Source organism: Zonotrichia albicollis, chromosome 3 (assembly GCF_047830755.1).
Source record: "Zonotrichia albicollis isolate bZonAlb1 chromosome 3, bZonAlb1.hap1, whole genome shotgun sequence".
In the NCBI taxonomy this organism is placed as follows: Eukaryota; Metazoa; Chordata; class Aves; order Passeriformes; family Passerellidae; genus Zonotrichia; species Zonotrichia albicollis.
The window spans coordinates 16,257,054-16,277,352 of record NC_133821.1 but is presented as its reverse complement, the minus strand read 5'-3'; the positions used below and the strand labels follow the sequence as shown (position 1 = coordinate 16,277,352).

The 20,299-nt window shown below is 41.5% G+C and overlaps 1 protein-coding gene across 7 annotated transcripts in view; it reads left to right on the top strand.

Annotated features, from left to right (window-relative positions):
* MACROD2 (mono-ADP ribosylhydrolase 2) overlaps positions 1-16,474 on the top strand; it is an 849,382-nt gene extending 832,908 nt beyond the window's left edge. For 4 of the 7 annotated variants that reach the window (XM_074536851.1, XM_014268149.3, XM_074536850.1 and 1 more), the window contains 3 exons: positions 7,978-8,061; positions 13,568-13,636; positions 15,418-16,474. In XM_074536851.1, coding sequence (XP_074392952.1) covers positions 7,978-8,061; positions 13,568-13,629 — 146 coding nt within the window. In that variant the 3' untranslated portion in view covers positions 13,630-13,636; positions 15,418-16,474. The remainder of the gene's footprint in view (positions 1-7,977; positions 8,062-13,567; positions 13,637-15,417) is intronic. The other 3 variants (XM_005488500.4, XM_074536853.1, XM_074536852.1) reach the window with 3 other exon arrangements.
* Positions 16,475-20,299: the final 3,825 nt, after the last annotated feature.

Here is a 20,299-nt window from a genome sequence, read left to right as displayed (position 1 = left end):
ACACCTCTCCTAATCCTTTATGGCTTAATCCTTCAGTTTTATCTGTGACTCTGAGGCAATGTCTGTCAGGGCTGAAGTCACTTGCACCAGGAGATTAGCACTTCGGCATTCTTTTTTGAAAGCTTCAGTAGCTCCCATGAAAGTAAGAGCTGCCAAGGTATTTGTGGAGACTGTGGGCAGTGACAATCCTTACACTATTGTGAAATTCTTGCAGACCTGGGCCATGTGCACATTTGTACAGAGCATTTTTAAGAGACACCCCTTACCTCTAATTCTCACCTTCGTGCTGTGTGCTGGCAAAAACTCTGTATTTCCCTCCAGCTCTGGGTATTCAAGTAGAAGAGGGGAAATGTTGCTGCTTTTTGACACAAGGCTGGAATCACAATGTCAGGGGTTTTTTTATTATTATTCCTAAGCTCAAAAAACTTGAAAGATGTATAATGGAAAGGCTCTAGGCATCTGCAAGTTCCTAAGCTAAGAAGGTCTTATGAATAAATTGTAAAGCATAGTCTGAATCCAGCAACCTGAAGAATTTAGCTGGAGGAAGTGTTTTTAGAGTTTGAGTGTCATCCTGCTTTAGCAGGACAGAAGTCTGCCACTATCAGCTGCTAATACAATTATTCTCCTCTGGTTTAATTGGTAGAGGTCTTCACTTTGATGCTAAGATTACAAACGCAAGCCCTTCTGTTTTCTGGCACCCCGGAGGAGGGAGCTGGCATTTCAGGAAGGGCTGAGTACTCCAACATGCCAGCCTGGAATTCAGTATTTTCTGTGGCCTGTGGTATTTCTGAGTATCCCACAGCCCTGGCTGGCCTTCAGGACAGCTCTTTGTAAGGAAAGAGCTCATCAGTTACAAAGAGGATTTGAGGAGGTGATACTGAGGATTTGAGGAGGTGTTAGTTTCAAGGAAAATTATAGTTATCTTTCTAGACTCAAGTCTGCTAGTTTTCATGATAGACACCAGTTTTATTAGGAGTTCTACAAATTCTTTTGAGGGAAAAAGAATGGAAAAGCCAGGTTGTTGGTTAGAATGTCACTTAGCTTTCCAAGCACAGATTAAGGAGGTGGTGTTATCCTTAGTAGAGGGAGAATTGACATGGATTGTTAAAGTCCATGTTTAGGATTCAAAATAGGTGCCCTGAATTTCAAAAATGCTGAGCACATCCAAAACACTTTATGAAGTGAGCCCCCTTTGAAGCCAGATGGAGCTGCTGGAAGCTTGAAGCTTTTGAAGAAAGGGATCTAAAGTCGCTTTTAAAGTGCTCCTAACCTTAGTCAGCCATTGTTGAAAATGCTGACCTGTGTGTGCTGGCATCTGGAACAACCTCTGTGTTAAAGATGGTTTGATGGATAGAGGGGATATGATTTCCAGTGCTAAAGGGAAAAACCTTGCATTTTTTTTTTAATATTCTCTGATAAGAAACATACTGAGACAGTTTTGTCCTCCTCTTTTCCCCCCCTCTTTTTTTCTTAAAGACTTTTGTTCAGACCCTGTGTTATATAGTTTTGGCCTCCAGTTTCTATTTGGTATCATGAGGTATAACACAACTTTGAGAAGTTTTCAGTAATATGGAGCAAAGGCAGGATGGTTGAGAAAAAACATGCCTCAGCTTTCAAAAATAATTGCTCCAGTTTTTGCCCAATGTCACAGTAATGATCTAGACTGAAGCCAGCCTTGGTCTAACTTGCTGTTTGAATTTACTATCTTTTGAAACAAAGTGTCTGATGTATGTGAAATCTTGTGTAAATTTCTGCTCCCTTGTTCTCCTGCTTGTGAAGTTGCCAGAGTGACCAGGAACAGCAGGGCGGGCTTCCTCAAACAGTGGGAATGAGGCTGTATAAGGGGAAGTGTTGTTTGGAATAAAGTGCTTGGGGAGACAAGCCCACTGTACATGCCCTCTGCACCTAAAATGAGCAGAAAATCCCATCAATCACAGGACCTGGGTGTCACAGACAACTTTTATGAAAAATCCTTTCCTTAGGATTTTTTCCTCCTGAGGAGCTGAGAGGCCTCAGGAACAAAATGTAAACATTGATTATCTGCTGCTGTGGAATGCAACAGGTGCATCTGTGATTGGTCTCATGTGGTTGTTTCTAATTAATGGCCAATCACAGTCCAGCTGGCTCAGACTCTGCCCAATACAGAAGCTTTTGTTATCGTTCCTTTCTATTCTTAGCCAGACTTCTGATGAAATCCCTTCTTCTATTCTTTTAGTATAGTTTTAATATAATATATATCATGAAATAATAAACCAGCCTTCTGAGACATGGAGTCAAATCCTCATCTCTTCCCTCAACCTGAGAGCCCTGTGAATGCCGTCAGAGGTCGGCACAATGGGATTTTACTAACAGGACGTTTAATAAAAGGCTGGAAGGGGATAGGGATGAGCAGATCTTAGACACTCTCAAAATGTATTTTTTTAAAGATGGCCATTCAGCTTGAGCTGGGAATAGCAGTGTCTGGGAGCAGCGCGATGCCTTTAGGTACGTTTGTGTGCACAAACACAGAGAGCTGAGCTGACACACACTGCACTGGAGGGAAAGGAGATCCATTTCTCTTTGTTACTCTGGAAAACAAAGCCAAAATGCCAAAAAGGAGGGTACACACTCCAGTTAACAATGAAGGGGCAACACAAATCCAGAATGATGCTCACTCACTGCCTTGAAAAGCTGGTACCATAACCAGCACACTCTCCTTTGAAATCTGCATCCTGGAGTTTTCTTTCATCTCTGTGGAGCACAATTGCTGGGGACAGGGGGGTGGTTGATTGAGGTGTGGCATTCCTGATATAACAGATGGAGTTGTTTGTTATTTACTGAGCCAGGCTGAACAGCAATAGCCATGGTGGTGGCAGTGCCATTCCTGCACATTCAGAACTGTCAGGCTTCAGCTGCACATTGCAGAAGGACAGCAAGGGAGAAAACTGCCCTCCAGCTCAAACATAAATGAAGTACAGATGGAAAAGGATTGCTGGTTTTTTTCTTAGCTCCCCAAGAGCAGCAGGTTGGGTGCTTACACCTGTAAAGCCATGCAAGAAGACAGCACAAATATTTGATGTGGCAGAATCCAGTCTGATTAAAAGGGTCAATCATCCCAGATGGATATCAAACAGGAGTCAAACTGAATCCTTGTGTCACAGACAGCCTCTGTTTCCAAATGAGGCAGCATTTATTATGTTACTAAAATACAGCAGTAAACAAAGTATGTGAAGGCTTGACAGTCACATTAGCAAAGTGGTACAATGAATTTACTGGAAAAAAGGAAAAAAAACAGCTCTGGCTATTCACAGAGCAAAGAAATGGGAACTGGTTTTGACAGATAAGATAATGCAGCTGTTGGTCAGAAGAGCTTTGTCTGTTTTTGAGGGTTTTTTTGGTTTGGTTTAGTTTTGTTGCTGCAGATGAAAAATGGTGTGTTCCAATTTTAAACAGAGAAATTTGGATTTATTCTTTTTTAACGTGCCTGACTCTCTCCGAGTCTCATGATTAGGGGAAGCATATTTACAGGTAAACTCAAAACAACAGTGGGTATTGATTGGAGAAATCTGGATTGTTCAGTGTAGCTCTAACATGGTTTTCCTATTGCATAATGACAGAGGTGATTTTTTCGAAGTATATAGCACAAGTAGAAGCAACTCCTTTATGAATAATTTACAACTAATGAATTTCTTCAAGTTGCACATTGTCTGTGGGCAGGATAGTATTTTATTTGAATTTCTGCAGCAACACCCAGAATTGCAGAGCAGATGGGAATAATGGCATTGCCATTTTGCCTGTAAAAATAGTAGTTTTCAGGATTGTTGTAATACTGACAACCCTCTTCTCCCTCAAATATTCAGAATTATCTTAGGGCCAGGATTTCCCACTTATTACAAGACTTCTATACCTGGGGAATTTTTAAAGATTTAAGTTACCATGGAGTATGTGATTACACTGACAGAACTAATTTGCACATGGAACTGCTTCTTCTGTTTGTCTTAAATGGGGTCTCTGGCATTATTAAACTAGAATTAAATAATTCTATTAAACTAGAAACCAACAGCAGGAACCCAGGTTGCTGGTTCAGAGCCCACCTGACGTCCCTGACCCACACCCAGTGCCAAGGCTGGTCTTGAGTGCTCTGCCAGGAGAATCCCCTTGAGACTCATCAAAGAGAAATAAGCATCCTTAAGGTAGGCAGCCTAGAGCAGAAACTGAGTTCTTGGGTTGTCACAGCTTCTAAGCCTGCATTGTTGCCTGCTTTTGTTGAAATAGATGTAAACCTTGTGCAAAGGGAGAAGGAGGATGATGAGCAAGACAAGGGTTACGCTTTTTACTTGTTAGAATTTATTGGGGATTTGTAAAACAGATGCCTAGCATCTATATTTGGGCAATTTTAAAATCAATGCTGAGGTACCAAGAGCTACCACAAGAGCCTCATGTTAGTCTTGTAAACAATACGTGAATTTAGAGGAGGAAAAAATCATCTTTAGAGAAAAGGGTGTATTAACTGTAAGCACATGAAACAAGTGACTATTAAAGGGGAAAAAAAAGAAGGGTTTAAATAAGTGTAGAGAGATTTCTGTCTTCTTGGTGTAGACTTGTGCCTCAGAGAAGGCTGGGAGCCCTGCTTTCCATGCCAGCAGCCCATTGTTTCTGAGTGCTGGGCTGGTGTGTAAGCACCTGCCAAAGGGTTCAGGTAATGAGCTCTGGCAGGAGCACAATTGGAAATGGGAATTGATATTGAAAGCAGTATCTGCCAGGCTCCCTCCGCTTCAGGAGCCCTCAGCCCCTGCATGGAGACATGAAACCCTTTGCTTGTTTGTGCTTCAACCTGAAAGAATTGAATCTTTGAGGGAGAGGCCTCATGAATAAATTGGTTGTCAAGGCAGTTTCTGGTATTGATCAAATTCTGCTGTTTATGTGAATTGGGCTGATCTCAGAGTGAACTTGAATTGACTGCACAGCAGGGGAGCTATTTTGGATAATACCCTTTCCACATGCATGGCAATATACTGAATGTTCCTGTGTCCATCCCATAGTAATAATGAAGGAAGAAATTAAATTTATATTAACTGAATTTGTAAGCCTTCCCAAAAAAATGACATGGTAAACTGTGAAAACCTCCTCCCAAGATTTGCAGTGGTGCTCAGCTTAGTAAAAGTTTCAAATATCTTCTGCCTAGTTTGCCCCTGTACCCTGTTTCCCACTATAATTTTCCTGCTGACAATATCCAATAATAAAAACCACTGATACTGCAACAACCTCCTCCTAGAAAGGATGGGGAGTCAGAGTTTCAGACATGGAAAGCACGTGAAAAAGCAGAACAAAAGCAACTCTTCTGGCAGTGTTTGTGATCCTAAACATATGAGGAAAAAATTTGCAATCTCTTGATGCTGTTGTTACTCTTCCTAGGCTCATTTTAGGTTTACCATCCCCCATCCCATGCCTGATGTTCTCACTACAAATGGAAGACAACTGAAACCAAGCACATGTGCAGAAATTTACACAGCCACATGTGTGTCCATAAAATTCTCTTTCCTTAGCCTCCATCATCCCCTTGCACTATGCCAATAAACCTTATATATCATGAGATATTTCTGAAATGGAAAGCCAAAAACCTTTCAGCAGCATGGTGAAGCCAGGCATGCTGGCTAGTTCAAGTTCTTGTGGTAAGGGCTGGGAGCTTCACATGGGCATCTTCAGGCAGTGAAAAGAGGGGAAACTGGGAGGCCAGACATAACCTGTTATATCATATCTCCTTTATTTGGTTTATCCATGGTGGTTGAGAGGAGTCAGAGTCAGATTCAGAGGCAGCAGCTGCCAGTCTTTAGTTCAGCAGCCATCCCAAATACCTCCATCAGACATCAGGGTGTCCTGGTGGGCAGAGCTGCATCCACTGCAGGCTGCACTCACATAGAGGCAGTCAAGAGGGCAAAGGGGAATGTTTTTAACATGAAAGAGTAGGTTTAAGACTGGGTATTAGGAGGAAATTCTTTACTCAGAGGCCCTAGCACATATTGCCATGTGAAGCTGTCGCTGCCCCATCCCTTGAAGTGTTCAAGGCCAGGTTGGATGTGGCTTGGTCTAGTGGAAGGTGTCCCTGCCCATGGTGGAGGGATTGGAACTAAATGGTTTTTAAACTTCCTGCCAGCCCACCTGATTATTCTCAGATTTTTCAAAATTTTATTTCTCACAGACCTGCTTCCCTCAGATAATCAAAATGTATCACAATCAAAATGTCTGTGTATCTTCCTTCATTAATCAGTGTTTTCATGGTCCCTCAGATTTCATATTGATTTTGCCAGGAGAAGTCAGGCAGGGATTTTGAAACACCTGTTCAGTCTTGTACTTGACAAATCCCTGCCATATTCATATTATTCCTGTAGGGTCACCTGGGTTTATCTTTTGCATGAGCCAAAAAGACAGGTGGGTGAGCCCTGGGAAATCTTGGGTATGTTGGTACATAAAAAACCACAGGAGATAACCACACTCACTCTCATGAATTTCTGGAGAAGCCTCTGGAGCTGGATGCACCCACAGAGGGGCCATTTCAGGCAGATCTGCAGCATCCTCAGTCACAGATTTTTTCAGGCATTTGGTTTGCATCTATGGGGAGATGTTTTTAAACCAGTGAAAAAGAGGTGAAGCTGCTGATATGATGATCTGCTGAAAGGTTTCTGCATGAGAAGTAAGGTCTGTTAAAATGAAAAGTAACATTTCCATCACTGTAAAGTCATCCATGCCCCAAGGTAGGACTGGAGGGCAGGCACTGGAATAGGCTGCCAGCAGTGGAATCCCCAACCCTGGAAATGTTCAGAAGGTGATATGGTACTTGAGGACATGGTTTTGTGGTGGACTCAGCAGTCTTGGGTTAACAGTGGGACTCTGCCTTAGGGGTCTGTTCCTACCTTAATGATTCTGTGATTCTACAGGTAGTGTGCCAGAAGTTGCCAGTGAAAATAGCATTGGCCATCACAGCAAACAGAGAGAAAACTAAATTCCCCATTATGCCATTGGTTTGCAGATAAAATTAGCACAAAAAGTGGCTGAAATTTTCAGTAGTAGATACATTTTTATGGTCAAAATAAATGTAGTACGCTCCAGTGGACTTAAAAACACCACTGTAGAATTCCACAGGAGAAAGAAGGAGGTTCTTGAGGGCCAGTGAAGGTTTCATCTGTGTTGTTGAAGGGGTAAATTGTTTCAGTTTATGAATGAAATGTTTCTGAAATACGCGAGTCCTTACCACACTCTGCAGTCTCATTTTAACCACCAAAATGCCTGGATCCCTTAGTTACCAATCCCCTGATACCCCAGAGTTCAGTCACAGTGTGAGAGCAACAGGCTTTACAGCAGCCACAGGAGCAGAGAAGTAGCATAATGGAATGTAAACAAAAATTGGCTTCTTTGCCAATGGCAGAATAGTAGAACTCTGTCTAAAACAGCAAATTCTTTTTTCTTTTCCTTTTCAAATATTTGTTAGGAGTTTGAATCTGAGCTTCCAGACAAGCCTGAGGCAGAAGAGATAAAAATATTGAGTTACAGTGATAAAATGCATTTTCTTACATTCATATTCTAGTTTGTGTCTGGCTACCCAGTGTTTTTGAACACTTCACTGTATTTATTTTCTTTCTGCTGCCTAAAGATTAAGTCCCCATCATATACCTCATTTTATGAGCAGAAGGGATTCTTTAAAAGTGATGGAAAACAATGGTGGGGAGGCAGAAGCACACACCACAATGTGATTTTAACAATCCCAGTTAAGGAAGGGTTTGAATTGCTAAAAATATTCAGGCAATTATTTTCAAACCATGTTCTCCCCATATCCTCTGTCCTCTTCTCTAGTGGGTGCCACTGTACAACAGTGGAGTCTGCAAAGGTAAGAGCTTGCCAGAAGGAAAAAAAGAAAAAAGCCAGGCATGAAGAGTCTGAGAATTAGATATTAATTGGGTACTGTGAGTATTGATTTTTCTCCTTCTTTGGCTTATATTATAGGGATACAAGAGCAAGAGGAAACTTCCATGGAGCCTGTGAAAATTGACCTTGCAAGTCAAGCAGCAGATGTTTCAAATAAGGATGGTATGTTGTGCTGTAATTTTCAATTCATTTTTAGGGTAATGGCTGTAATCTGACAGAGAGAGTGTTTAGATTGGATATTAGTAAGGAATTGTTCACTGTAAGGGTAGGGAGGCCCTGGCACAGGTTGTCCAGAGAGCTGTGGGTGCCCCATTCCTGGAAGTGTTCAAGGCTGGGCTCATGAGGGCTTGGAACAAGCTGGTCTGGTGGAAGGTGTCCTTGCCCAAGGCAGGGGAGTACAACTGCATCGTCCTTAAAGTCTTTTCCAAGCAAAACCATTCTATGACTCTGCATATGGTCCTGAAGTTGATACCTAGCGTTGCCTTTCTGGAGTTTGTTTATATGTTTCCTCCTAAAAAAAATTGAGTTATATTTACAGTCTCTTCAGCTAAGTATTTTGAGAGTTTACACCATCTCTACAGTCTTGTGAGTCCAGTGGAAGTAACTTCCAGCCCTGTAGCCCTGCATTTTAATTTGATTGGGTTAATGTGTTCAGTTGGGATGTTCTACACTGCCTGCCTTTTAACTAAGTAATATTTTAGACCCACTGTAATGTTGGTCTTGATATAGAATTGGCCAAGAGGTTGGGGGTCTGATTGCAGTCAGAGAATTATTTCTGAATATTTTTTTGTGCTGTTGGGGGTCTAACTGCAGTCAGAGGTTTATTTCTGAATATTTTTGTGCTGGTGCCCAGCTCCATCAAGGGAAGTGTTTGGCAGTATCAGCACTTTGAACTGTATGTTAATCCCATTCTTGGTCAGCTCTGATTCCCTTTCCTCCTCCTTCAGTATCCACACAGTTGTCTCACTAGGACTTTCACTGTTAACAAAACAACCACAATTTAGTTGAGCCAGCAGCAGTTCCAGTCAGGTTTGTGGACATAATCAACCCACAATTCCTGACTTGGAAATTATATTCCTCCAGCACTGATCTTGGTGAGCCAGTGACCCATCTGTGAGGCAAATCCCAGCAAGGGCTGAGTATAAGGATGCTGCTCAAATCTGCAGTGTGGAATGTCTTTGTAAACAAAAAAAATATCTGACCTTCTTGATTCATCCTGCGTGTAAAGAAATGATGGTGGCAATCAGCACATTGGTGCTTAGGCTTTGTGAGGCCTTTTTCACTCACCTTGGTCAGCTCTCAGAGCTACATACAGAGTTTTGCTGGGTTTCACACAGAGGGGCTTTTTACTGCCCAGACAGCAGTGGGTTTGGGATTGGGTGTACAATCCTCGTTTGATACCCATAGACTCCTCTCTGTATAGAAGGCTGTTTTTTATAACTCTTTCTTTTACCTCCTCAACATTGACATAACATAAATTGAAGGGAGCTTTTATACATCTCAAAGACAAACAAATTATATTGATTTTGCTATTAGTTACACAAAGAATCTGATGCTAATTTCCTTTCTCTGATGTCAGATTGTGCTGCAGCATTTGAATTTGTGACTGATTAGATACTGGCCTGTAAAGCAGTTTGCAAGCGCAATAAAAGCAAGTGTGCATAATGAACTTTTCTTTATTAAAACTGCTAGATATTATGCTATTACAAGTAGAAGTGCAGAATAAAGCCAAAGCAGCCTTCTTGACTCCTTCTTTGAACAAACCCAAAAGTCAGAGCACATTAAAACATTTGAATTGTGAATCCATGGGATACTTTGGTTATTAAAGGAATATCTTAAGGGATTTCTGGCTGGAAAGGAAAGTGATTGCATAGCTGTTTCAACATGTGCCCATAGGACAGGACAGCAGGACCAGCCAGCAGTTTCTGAAATGAGGATCTTGATAGATTTCTCTGTTTCAAATCTTGCTCACCTTGTAACATCTTCTGCATATGACTCATCTTCTACCTTTCTTTTCTTGGAACTTGCCAAGTTACATGAAAGAACAGGAAAAGGGTGTTTGCTTAGGCTGCCAAAAAGTACTTCACTTGTCAGGGAAATTTTTGTTTCTAGTCAGCTTAAATTGCTATTAAGATTATATTACAGGGTGCTTTTCCTTGGACATATACTGCATGTTTAAAAAAATAGAGGAAGGATCAAACTCATTCCCTTTAACAGTAATTTTTATGTAAATTGGCTATTTTTTTTCCCTCTGGTCCCCTTCTTTCTGCCTCAGGAGATCTCATTGCTTCACAGCTGAGAGCACAAACATGTATCACTTCATGTCCCTTGGCAGCCCAGCCCTTGTGCTTTAATTTCATGTTCAACAGCACAGTGGAAAGTGCATTAAAGATGCAGAGATTTTAGACAGCTTAGGTGGATCTCAATATTGGTTCATCCAGTGGGCAGGTCCATGAGAGTGATATATTTGAGAAATTACTATTATTTGAGGCCTGGGATTGATTCTCCATCAGGAAAACTGTCAGAAGGTGCATGTGTAGCCTGGATTAGGGCTGTGTATACAGACACACATTTTTCCTGCCCATTTCCATCAGCCATCACAGCAAAGACCCTTGCATATTAAATTTCTTGTACCCAGGACAGATTTTCTGATTTTTTTTAATGATGACAAACCCCACCTTTGGTGATTGAGTCCTTAGATGGTATTTCCCTGACAGCAGCCTTCTTTTTCCTTCTTTTCTTTTTTCCTTTCTTTTTTCCTTTCTCCCTTTCCTTTCCTTTCCTTTCCTTTCCTTTCCTTTCCTTTCCTTTCCTTTCCTTTCCTTTCCTTTCCTTTCCTTTCCTTTCCTTTCCTTTCCTTTCCTTTCCTTTCCTTCCCTTCCCTTCCCTTCCCTTCCCTTCCCTTCCCTTCCCTTCCCTTCCCTTCCCTTCCCTTCCCTTCCCTTCCCTTCCCTTCCCTTCCCTTCCCTTCCCTTCCCTTCCCTTCCCTTCCCTTCCCTTCCCTCTCCCTCTCCCTCTCCCTCTCCCTCTCCCTCTCCCTCTCCCTCTTCCTTTTCCTTTTCCTTTTCCTTTTCCTTCCACCAAAGCTCTAGAGATTACTAAGGCAATTTTTAGTTTCCAGCTTGCATTAGTCAGATCAAACTTTTCCCAATGGGGTTGCTCCATCATCTTTTTTATTTCAAGCCTGTGGAAAGCTGCATCCTGATTTAAACCAACATTGGTATTTTGGTGTCATCTGCTGTCCAGGTCTGTATAATATTCTAGGCTAAAGAAATTCACTAACTCTCTCACAGATGACTTTAACTTGGCTCTCCAGTCTCTGTTTATCTGTCTTCTCCGTCATCCTGTTATGGATGGGAATTATTTGCTGGGTTATTTTGTCTCCTCTTGCAAGGAACTTTCTTGCTTTTGGGGGAGAAATCCCTGCCTGGTCATCATTTGAGAGTTGATAATTTTGGCCCCCAATGTGTCGAAATTTAAAAGAAACCAGACAGAGAATGTCCACATCCATTGCACAGAGATGTCCATTTCTGGCACAAAAACCACCTGTGAAGGTGCAGAAGGAGGTGCAGGTAGAACTGATTTTAGGAGAAATGCATCTCTTTAGGCGAAATGCATCTCCAGGTGCTTCTCAGAGATGTTGGCTGACCTAGCACATTATGGGCAGGTGCAACCAGGCTGCTGAAGTGAGTTAGCAGTTTAAAACTCTAAAAGCCTTGCATATCAGGGACAAGACCTGTTTGGGCCTGTGATGTGATTGGAAGTAGAACAGCCAGGGCTAATGATGCCTTTCTGACACCACCTTGTGCTGGGAGGAACCCAGGGCTGTGAGTCACATCCCACCCATCCCTGGTGGCAGCTCTTCCACGTGTTCTTGTGCTTCACTGCTGGGCTGTTTTCCAGCTCAGCAGAGAGAATTGTGTGGCTGCTCTCATAGCCGGGGCTCACTCAGTGCTCTGCAGAAGCCCATCCTTCAGTCAGATCTCCCTGTCTTTGAACAAACCCAAAAGTCATAGCACACTAAAACATTTAAATTGTGAATCCATGGGATACTTTGGGCTACTTAGTGAAAACAAATCCAAATTTACTAAAGGAATATCTTAAAGGATTTCTCTAGGAGAGCTCATGCAAAGAGCTGAGCTCCATCACAAATACATTGGAAAAGGTTCATCTGGGATGCTGACAGAGCCTCACTACAGGTTTCAATTCCAGATTTATTTTGCAGGGGATTTCTGTAGAATGTGAGTGAAGGCTGATAGTATTTCCAACAAATACTGCCAGTGAAGCTGTCCAGCATGATGGGGCTGGGAGGGGATGCTGTTGTCAGTGTGCAGCAGCCTTCCTTCAGGGATTTTTTTATTAAGCACCCTGTCTTTTCTGTGCAAATATTGTTAAAGAACACAAGCTTGCTAAATGTGATATGCATCAGAGCTCTGCAATCAGGAGAGGATACTTTTCGTATTATTCATCACATACATCCCGGAAGCCATTACAGTATCTTCTCTGCATATGGATGATGAATAATTTACAAATAATTCATCAAAACTCCAGCAGGTACATTGACATGATATTGATTCAGAAAAGACATCATACTGCCTGGCTGGAAGAAGCATCATTATTGATTTTGGGGTTTTTTTCCTTCCTCTCTCCCATCTTAATTTCCAAATCTTCTGCTCATGTTTGAGGTTTTTCTCTGTCATCCGTGTCAAGTGCTTCATAATCTACAGGTGATAACACAACACAAAGCCTGAGTAAAGAAACAAAAAACAGTTTTATTATAAATGGCTTCAAATTCAGTGCAGAACAAATGCTAGATATTGGTCTTAAAACTGCAGGTATTTATGGTTAGCCTCATTATGACCAATCACACCTGCCATAGTTTGGATGATAGTTTTGACAAATGTCATAGTGAAATTGGTTTAAGCTTTCTATTTAATTTCTTTTGAATTTTTTTTTAGTTTTTTTTTCTTTTTGTAATTTTAAATTAAAATAAGTCTGTTTTTAAAAGAGATCTTACACTAACAAACTGTTATTGTAGGAATATAGTGACATTGCCTCTGAATCCTCCCTAAGGTTCCAGCAATTTGCAGTTCAAGAACTTCTGGAAGCAGCATCTCTGCAACTGAGACAGCATCAAAAGTGTCACAGCTTGACTCCTTTAATTTAGGGACATGGTTGAGTGGGACTAAATGATTTTATTTTTCCATGGAAATGGATCTGTGTTCATCCTGTGGCTCAACCTGAATCCTACCAGGGACTTTGTCAGAAGCCAGAGGGTCAAGGTTTGAATCAGAGGGTCGAGACCACTTAGCCCGGCAAAACTCCAGATCATTCTTTGGTAATATCTGTATCTCTGTGGCCTGCAGAGAAACATGACGGTCTTTTTGACCTTGAGCTGGACTGGATGGATGTGGACCAAAGAGCAAATCTGGAGCCAGAGGCTTGCGTTTCTAAATGGGGCTAAAGCCTTCCTCCTTGCAGGACTGCTTGTCAGAGTGTCCAGGGAACTCCAGGTTAGGATGGGTCCCCTAAGAGACCTATTTGATGACTTAAGAGATTTCTTAATGCAATAAATGTCCCTTTTGGTTTAAAAGCAGTTATTGCTCCACATGATAAACTTAACGAGTATCATTAATAGAGTTTAATGACCATCTCATTTCTTTTTCAGCTGAAATGAATAGTCAAGTTGAAAGTATAAATGATCCAATGGAAACAGAGCAGAAAGCTTAATTAACAGGTAAGACCTTCACAACTATTTTTTCTCCCGTTTACCATACAGTTTCTGTATGAAAATTTGCTTTGAAAGCACCTGAATTAAAGTTAAAATTTACCAAACATTAAAAAAAAAAAAAATGAAGACAGGATACAAGGGAGAAGTAATTGTCTAATATGGCCTGTATTGCATCATAAAAAGGAAAAACTTTATTTGTCAAGCAAATACTATAGCAACAGTCTGCTGCTGTAATGAGGGTAGGCAGTGCATGGTCTTAGATCATCAGAAGGCAAAACAGCACTGAGATAAGGAACAGAAGAATAAGTGAGCAAACAATTTTTGGCATTGCTTTGGAAAATGACAGGCAATTTATACTGGTTGGAACAAAGCTCAGTTCTGTATGAGCTGTGTTCTGGGAACAAAAGTTCACATTTTAAGGGGTTTGTTGCCCTTGGCTCTCCAGTACCTAATGCCTCTTCAGCAATACCACTGAAAAACAAGGCAAAGTCAGAGAGCTGCCTTCTGGAGCTGTGCTGCTGCCTTTTGGAGCTTTTTCTGGCTTCCCACACTAAGTGATAGTGCTGTGGCCCGAGCAGTGGTGGCTGCTCAGGAAGTGTTTTTCATAGGCATAAATAGCATTTCTTCTAGACTGAAATGAATAATCTAGTGGGAAGACAGAAGTCCAAGGCTCATCCCTGACAAAAAAAGCAGGAGCCATTTCCCCCTCAGAAGTGGTTTTCAGGGCACACTGCTTCCTTTGGTGTAGGCTTTTTGAGAAGTACCAATATCATCAACAGCAACATGCTGCATTTACCCTTGTCATGGGGTTTCAAGATCAAGGTGTACAATGGCAGTAGCTGTAAGACAGAGATTTAAAACACAAGGTTTTATTATTGAGGTCCTTATCAGCATACAGGTGATGTGCTACTGTGCTGCTGGAGTGAGAAGTAGCCCTGATGGTGTCCCATTTAAAAAGTACTGAAGTAAAAATGGGATGCACCCTCAAAACATTAATTAAAGTACAGCATCCATAACAATTCCTCCCCCTCCCTTAGCTTCTTGCTCAAACCAAAAAGAACAAATAATGAAATCCTTAAAAATAGATCAATATTTTAATACCCTTCCTCTGTTAAAAAACGAATATTACAGTTTTCAAGTGGCCCTTAAGAAGTCTGTTTCTCATGCTGCATTTTCCCTTAGGAATTGTTATCTGTGGATGTTTAGGGCTGGAGTAATTTTTGTTCATGAATCAGCAATCAATTAATAAATCTGTTCAGTTCCACTGTGGGGCCAGACCCTGGGCACACCTTGTCTTGCTCAGCAGTTCAATGGCATGCACAGGATTGGAAGCAAGCATTGAATTCATTGCAACTCGCTGTCAGAGTCATCCCAAATCCATTGCTGCTGTTTTGATTACTAGGAGCAATCCCCAGGGAGGATTGATCAGCCTGCTGAACCCCAGAGACTCTCACAAGGGTCGTTCTGGAGCAAAGGAGGTCCAGCTGCTTCCTATTTTTAGTACTTTCATGTGTTGTTTGTCACCAAAGCACCTGCCAGAGCTAGGGGTCTCTGGTATCAGGCTGTTGCTTGGTGGTGCTCTGGAAAACCAAGGCAGCCTGATAATCACAGGTGGTTTGCTCACCCAGTAGTAGCTGTGTCAAATAGAAAAATTGGGCAAAAAATGAAACTGTAGACATCTGTTGCTGGAACCATGAGACTTGGGGGAGACAAGACCTGGGTTCTGTGCAGACATTTGAACATTTTCCTTTTTTTTTTCCATTTTTCTCTCTGCTGCTGTGGCGAAGGAAGGATGCAGGAGAGGAGAGACCCAAGGAACCCTAGGGGCAGGCGCTGACATCCTCCAGCATCATCCTTGGCCGAAAAGAGCACACAGAGATGATCAGCGGGTTGGGAGGGGGGGAGCTTCTGGGGGAATGAGTCTTTGCTTTTAATTTCTCTTTGTTCTCCATTGCATTTCACCCTGTAAGTCTGTTGGAAAGGTTCACAACTTCCCAGGTCTAACAATGTTTTGCAATCAACCGTGCATTTACAACAGTTTCTTCTGAAATGTGAGTCCTTCTCTTACACTGGGTCTTTTTTCCTCCTGCATCATACCATCAGTAGCCTGTTTCCAGGCCCACCCCTTTTCTAGCATCTTTATCTTCTTTCTTTCCCATCATCAGCCTATGCTGTGCCGTGTCCTTACATGTGAATAACACACATGGCCTCAAACAGCCAGCCCCCTCAATCCTTCTTTTCCCAGTTGGTTCTGCACATCTCAAAACCAGTGCTGTCAGTATGACCTTTGGGCATAGGTAGGCAACAGACATTTCCTCAGTGCTGGAAAGACTCTTCATTAGAGGCATCTTTAAATACAGCTCCCAGCTTTAACAGCTTCACACAGTGGCTTTTGTGAGCCCTCATTACATTTTCCACTGCATATGCATGGATTTTTATTTTTTTTAAAAAAAGCAATTAACAGTTATTTGGATAAGAATGTCTCTCCATATGTCAATTGTTCTGCCAGTAAATGCTGCACTGAAATCTGTAGAAAAGGAACAAAAGGTTTTCATGTACATTTCCCAACTGTACTGTAACCGAAACTGATGGAAAATACACTGGATGGAAGAGCATGCAACCCGTGCTACATACTGTATTTTAAAGTGTTGCTAAGAATAATTTAGCCATTTTAAGCAATGTAATTGATCCTAATTTGATAATTTTAAGAAAAATATTTGGTCTTGTACTCTTTTATTTCACTCAAAATACTCCTGAATCACAGAATAGATATTTCATATCTGGCCAGGAAAAAAAAAAGTAAAAAATAAGGTGAAACATATGTCTATCCTGCTGTGATCTGGGTTCAGTGATAAATCCTGTGCTGGAGTAACAGCAAGTCAAGGCACTAACACAGGCTATGACAGTCAATGGTTGTTAATTCAGGAGGGTGTCAAGGAAAAACAAGATGAGAAAGGAAAGCAGGAGAAGCACCAGATTGCACACAGAGAGTACGTACAGCTCCTAGAAAATACAGCTCCTCCCCTCCTCTGTGGGACTCCAGCCTGTTTGTTGAGGTGGGATCAGAAGGGAATTTCTGTGTGCTGCCTCCAGTGTGAGTCACACCAGGTGTGACTGGTGCCAGAGGGGCTCTCAAGGAGCTTCTCCATCACCTGAACAGCTCCAAATTGGATAAAATGCAGGAGTAAATGTGCTAATGTTAGTCTATTAATTGGTTTGAGAATTTTGCTAAGATAGTCTGTTATGGTATACTCTGTTAATCTGTTTGAGAATTTTGCTAAGATTACCTGTATTTGGTAACTACCATTCTTCTGCCTCTTGTTCTCTCCAAATACTCTTGAGGGAACTCCTTGTTCCCTTTGAGGTGCCTCTGATGCTCTCCTTTCCCAGCCTTGGGGTCATGCTTGGCAGAACATGTCTTTTGGGATGTGGATTATTTTGCATGGTCCCCTCTGTTTCTGCGCATTTCTCACACTGTGTTCTTGTGATTGGAACAGGCTGTCACAACAGGCAGGTCAGGAGTGGATAAATACGTCAGGAGGTGGTAGAACTGTGATAACCTCAGCATTCTGTCCAGTCCCCTGAATGTAGTCCTGTACCTCTCCTGATCGTGCTTCCCCATGGCCAGCATTAACATCAGCCAGGAATCAGATGTCAGAATCTTTCTTCACCAACTTTGGCTTTAGCAAGGGAGCCAGAGGGGGTTGGATGCTGAGCTGTGGTCATTCAGAAGGAGATAAAGATTCCTTAAATGTCTTGTGAAGACTGACTGGCAGTTAAAGAAAAAGAAATAGCTGCAAAGTTGCATCATATTAGACACTCTCTAGCCCCTGACAATAATTTAATTTTGGTTTTTATTTAACCTTGGTAGACAATAGTAAGTCTTCAAAACAGCCATTTGTTGTTTTGACAATGGTGTGTCTGCAAAGCATGAAGTCCAGAAAGTGCAAAGCAAGGAGACCTATGAGTAGCTTAAGTCCTTACTGTACTATTTACAGCATTGTTTATATCTGTCCTCCTTTGGGTGGGTTTTAATTTGAGTTTTGGCATTTTTCACCAGTCATGAAGTGAGTATACTGTGGCAGCATGAGTTCTCAGCTGTGTTAATAACAGTGCCGTCAGCCTCTGATGTTGTTCTGGAGATGAACAAAGGTAAGGAGAAGGAGAACACATTGGTTTTGTACAAGAACAAATGTTAGATGGAGAATCACCACACTGGTATTTATGTCAAGGATTTTGATTTAAACTCAAAATGTATTCCCAGTAGGTGGTGCAAAGGGGGTAGCAGCCTTTGGGTGCTGATTCGTGTTTGCATTCAGTGTAAGAGGCTGTGCTTGATTGTTGTTCCTCCTGTGTCTGAAAGTGCTCATCCCTTCCATTAGGCACAATATTCCTCAGGCTGGTGACTGCTCCCATGATGACATCCAAAGGTGATACTGAGACATAGTCTGTAATAATGGGTCACTGCAGCTAATTGTCACTCTTTCTACAAAGCACTGAGAAAGCCTCTCTTTGAATTAACACTGTTCTGCTTTAGGACTTGAATTAAATTATATTAAAAAAAAACAAGAGTTTATATGCAGTGCATGCCAGCTTTGCTTTTAAAATTGCAAAATTTAACAGAGTATGTGGATCTATTTTCTTGGGGAATAGGGATTTTTATCATATTGTTCATCCAGGATTTGCCTTACCCTGACATTTGTGATATAAGTTTTAAAAAATGTAAAAATTGAAAAAGGTAATTTTCTTGACCAAAAAAAAATATGTTTTTACTTCAATGCAAAGAAATGTAGAATGTTGCTTGCAAAATGTCTTCTAATAGGTGGTCTAACAGTTATATGGGTTAACATATGCCTTCCTTGTTACTTTGTCATTTACATGCTGAACCTGAGTCTCGTTACTTTCCTTGTAACCTACAGAACCAATGCCTTCATAACTACCTTGTTAAAGCAAATAGTTAATAAAGCTTGTCCTGAAGACAAGGCAATGCCTCCTGTGTGTTTATGCCCTCCTCACCATGCCAGTGGTAATTTTGGTTGTCAGCAAAGGACATTTTGGTTTGGATGTGCCATCAGCAATACATGCAGCCAGATCCTTAAAAAAATTTAAATTTGTCACTTGGCAGATTCTTGTAACATCCAGATATCTCCTGGCAGGGGGATTTTTAGATGATCTTACAGCTCAAAGGGGAAAAGGCATCTGGGCTGGTCCCAGTGCTGCACAAGGGATGTTACAAAACCTGTCCTGTTGCACTGAATCCCAGCACCTGTTATCTGTCAAAGAATACTCCATATATATGCAATCCACGGTATAATAGAGAATTATGTATGCTAGATGTTAGCTGTCCTTTCTACCATCCCTTATTTAAAAAATGGACAGGTAGAGGATACTTCAAAGATCACAGAAGCGGGTTTTTTTCTTTGATGACAATGTAGGTGAAACTTTGTGTACCAACCTGGCCTTACTCTTCTCAGCCAAGGTTTTAAACATCAATAACTGAACTGAGGGGGCTGGGCTGGGCTGTGTGGGTTCACCACTCTCCAACAAACGGCCTCCTTCTCTGAAATTGCAGCTTTCCTTGTGTGTGGTGTTTGTGAGGGTTCCCAGGACAAGGTGAGAGATGAGAATCTTGACTCCATGTTCTCAGAAGGCTGATTTATATTATATTATATTATATTATATTATATTATATTATATTATATTATATTATATTATATTATATTATATTATATTATATTATATTATATTATATATGTTGCATTACATTATGTTGCATTATATTATAGAATGCTATACTGAAATTATACTAAAGAAGTAGAAGGGATACATCAGAAGGCTAGAAAAGAATGAATAATTAAAACCTGTGACTCCTCAGAGAGTCACCCACAGTTGGCTTTGATTGGTCATTAAGTAAAAACAGCTCACATGGAACCAATCCAAGATGCACCTGTTGGTAAACAACATCCAGACCACATTCCAAAGCAGCAAACACAGGAGAAGAGAATCAGATAATTATTATTTACGTTTTTCTCTGAGGCTTCCCAACTTCCCAGGAGAAGAAATCCTGGCAAAGGGATTTTCCAGAAAATATCATGGTGACACTTGTGTGCAGCCCTTGGAGTGCCAGATGGAAGAGGACAGGGTACAGGAGATGCATGGCTGTGGGAATGCCTTTTTGCTGTATGCAGGCCTCAAAAAAGATTCCTGATGAAGTGTATCTATGGTGTGAGCTCACCTGAGAGAGAGAAATACCAGAAATAGCTGTGCTTCTCACTGGCTTCAGCTGTTTCCAATTTATGTCCAGAACTGTACAGCAGTGGAATCACCTACTTTACCCACACTGCAGCCTATTTGTGCTGCTGCAGCAGTGTGTATGATTTGACAGAAAGCAAATAAATTGCCTTCTTAGCTAAAAGAAAGTGCTGTCCCATCCCACCCTTCTGGGCCAGCACAACCTCAAGAGGAACAAGTCCATCCCAGTGGAGTATGAAGAAGGGCATGTGTTTGTTTGAAGTGGCACAGATCCTCACAGAGAGGGATCTTTTGCCAAATGATGTGGATTAGGAGAGTCTTCTTGACAGATTCCTAAACAAGGTCTGAAAGGAAAGGTGTTGAAGAGGTAGATTTGTGCCTGGGAAATTCTTGTGTAGTGCTGATTACACTGGATGT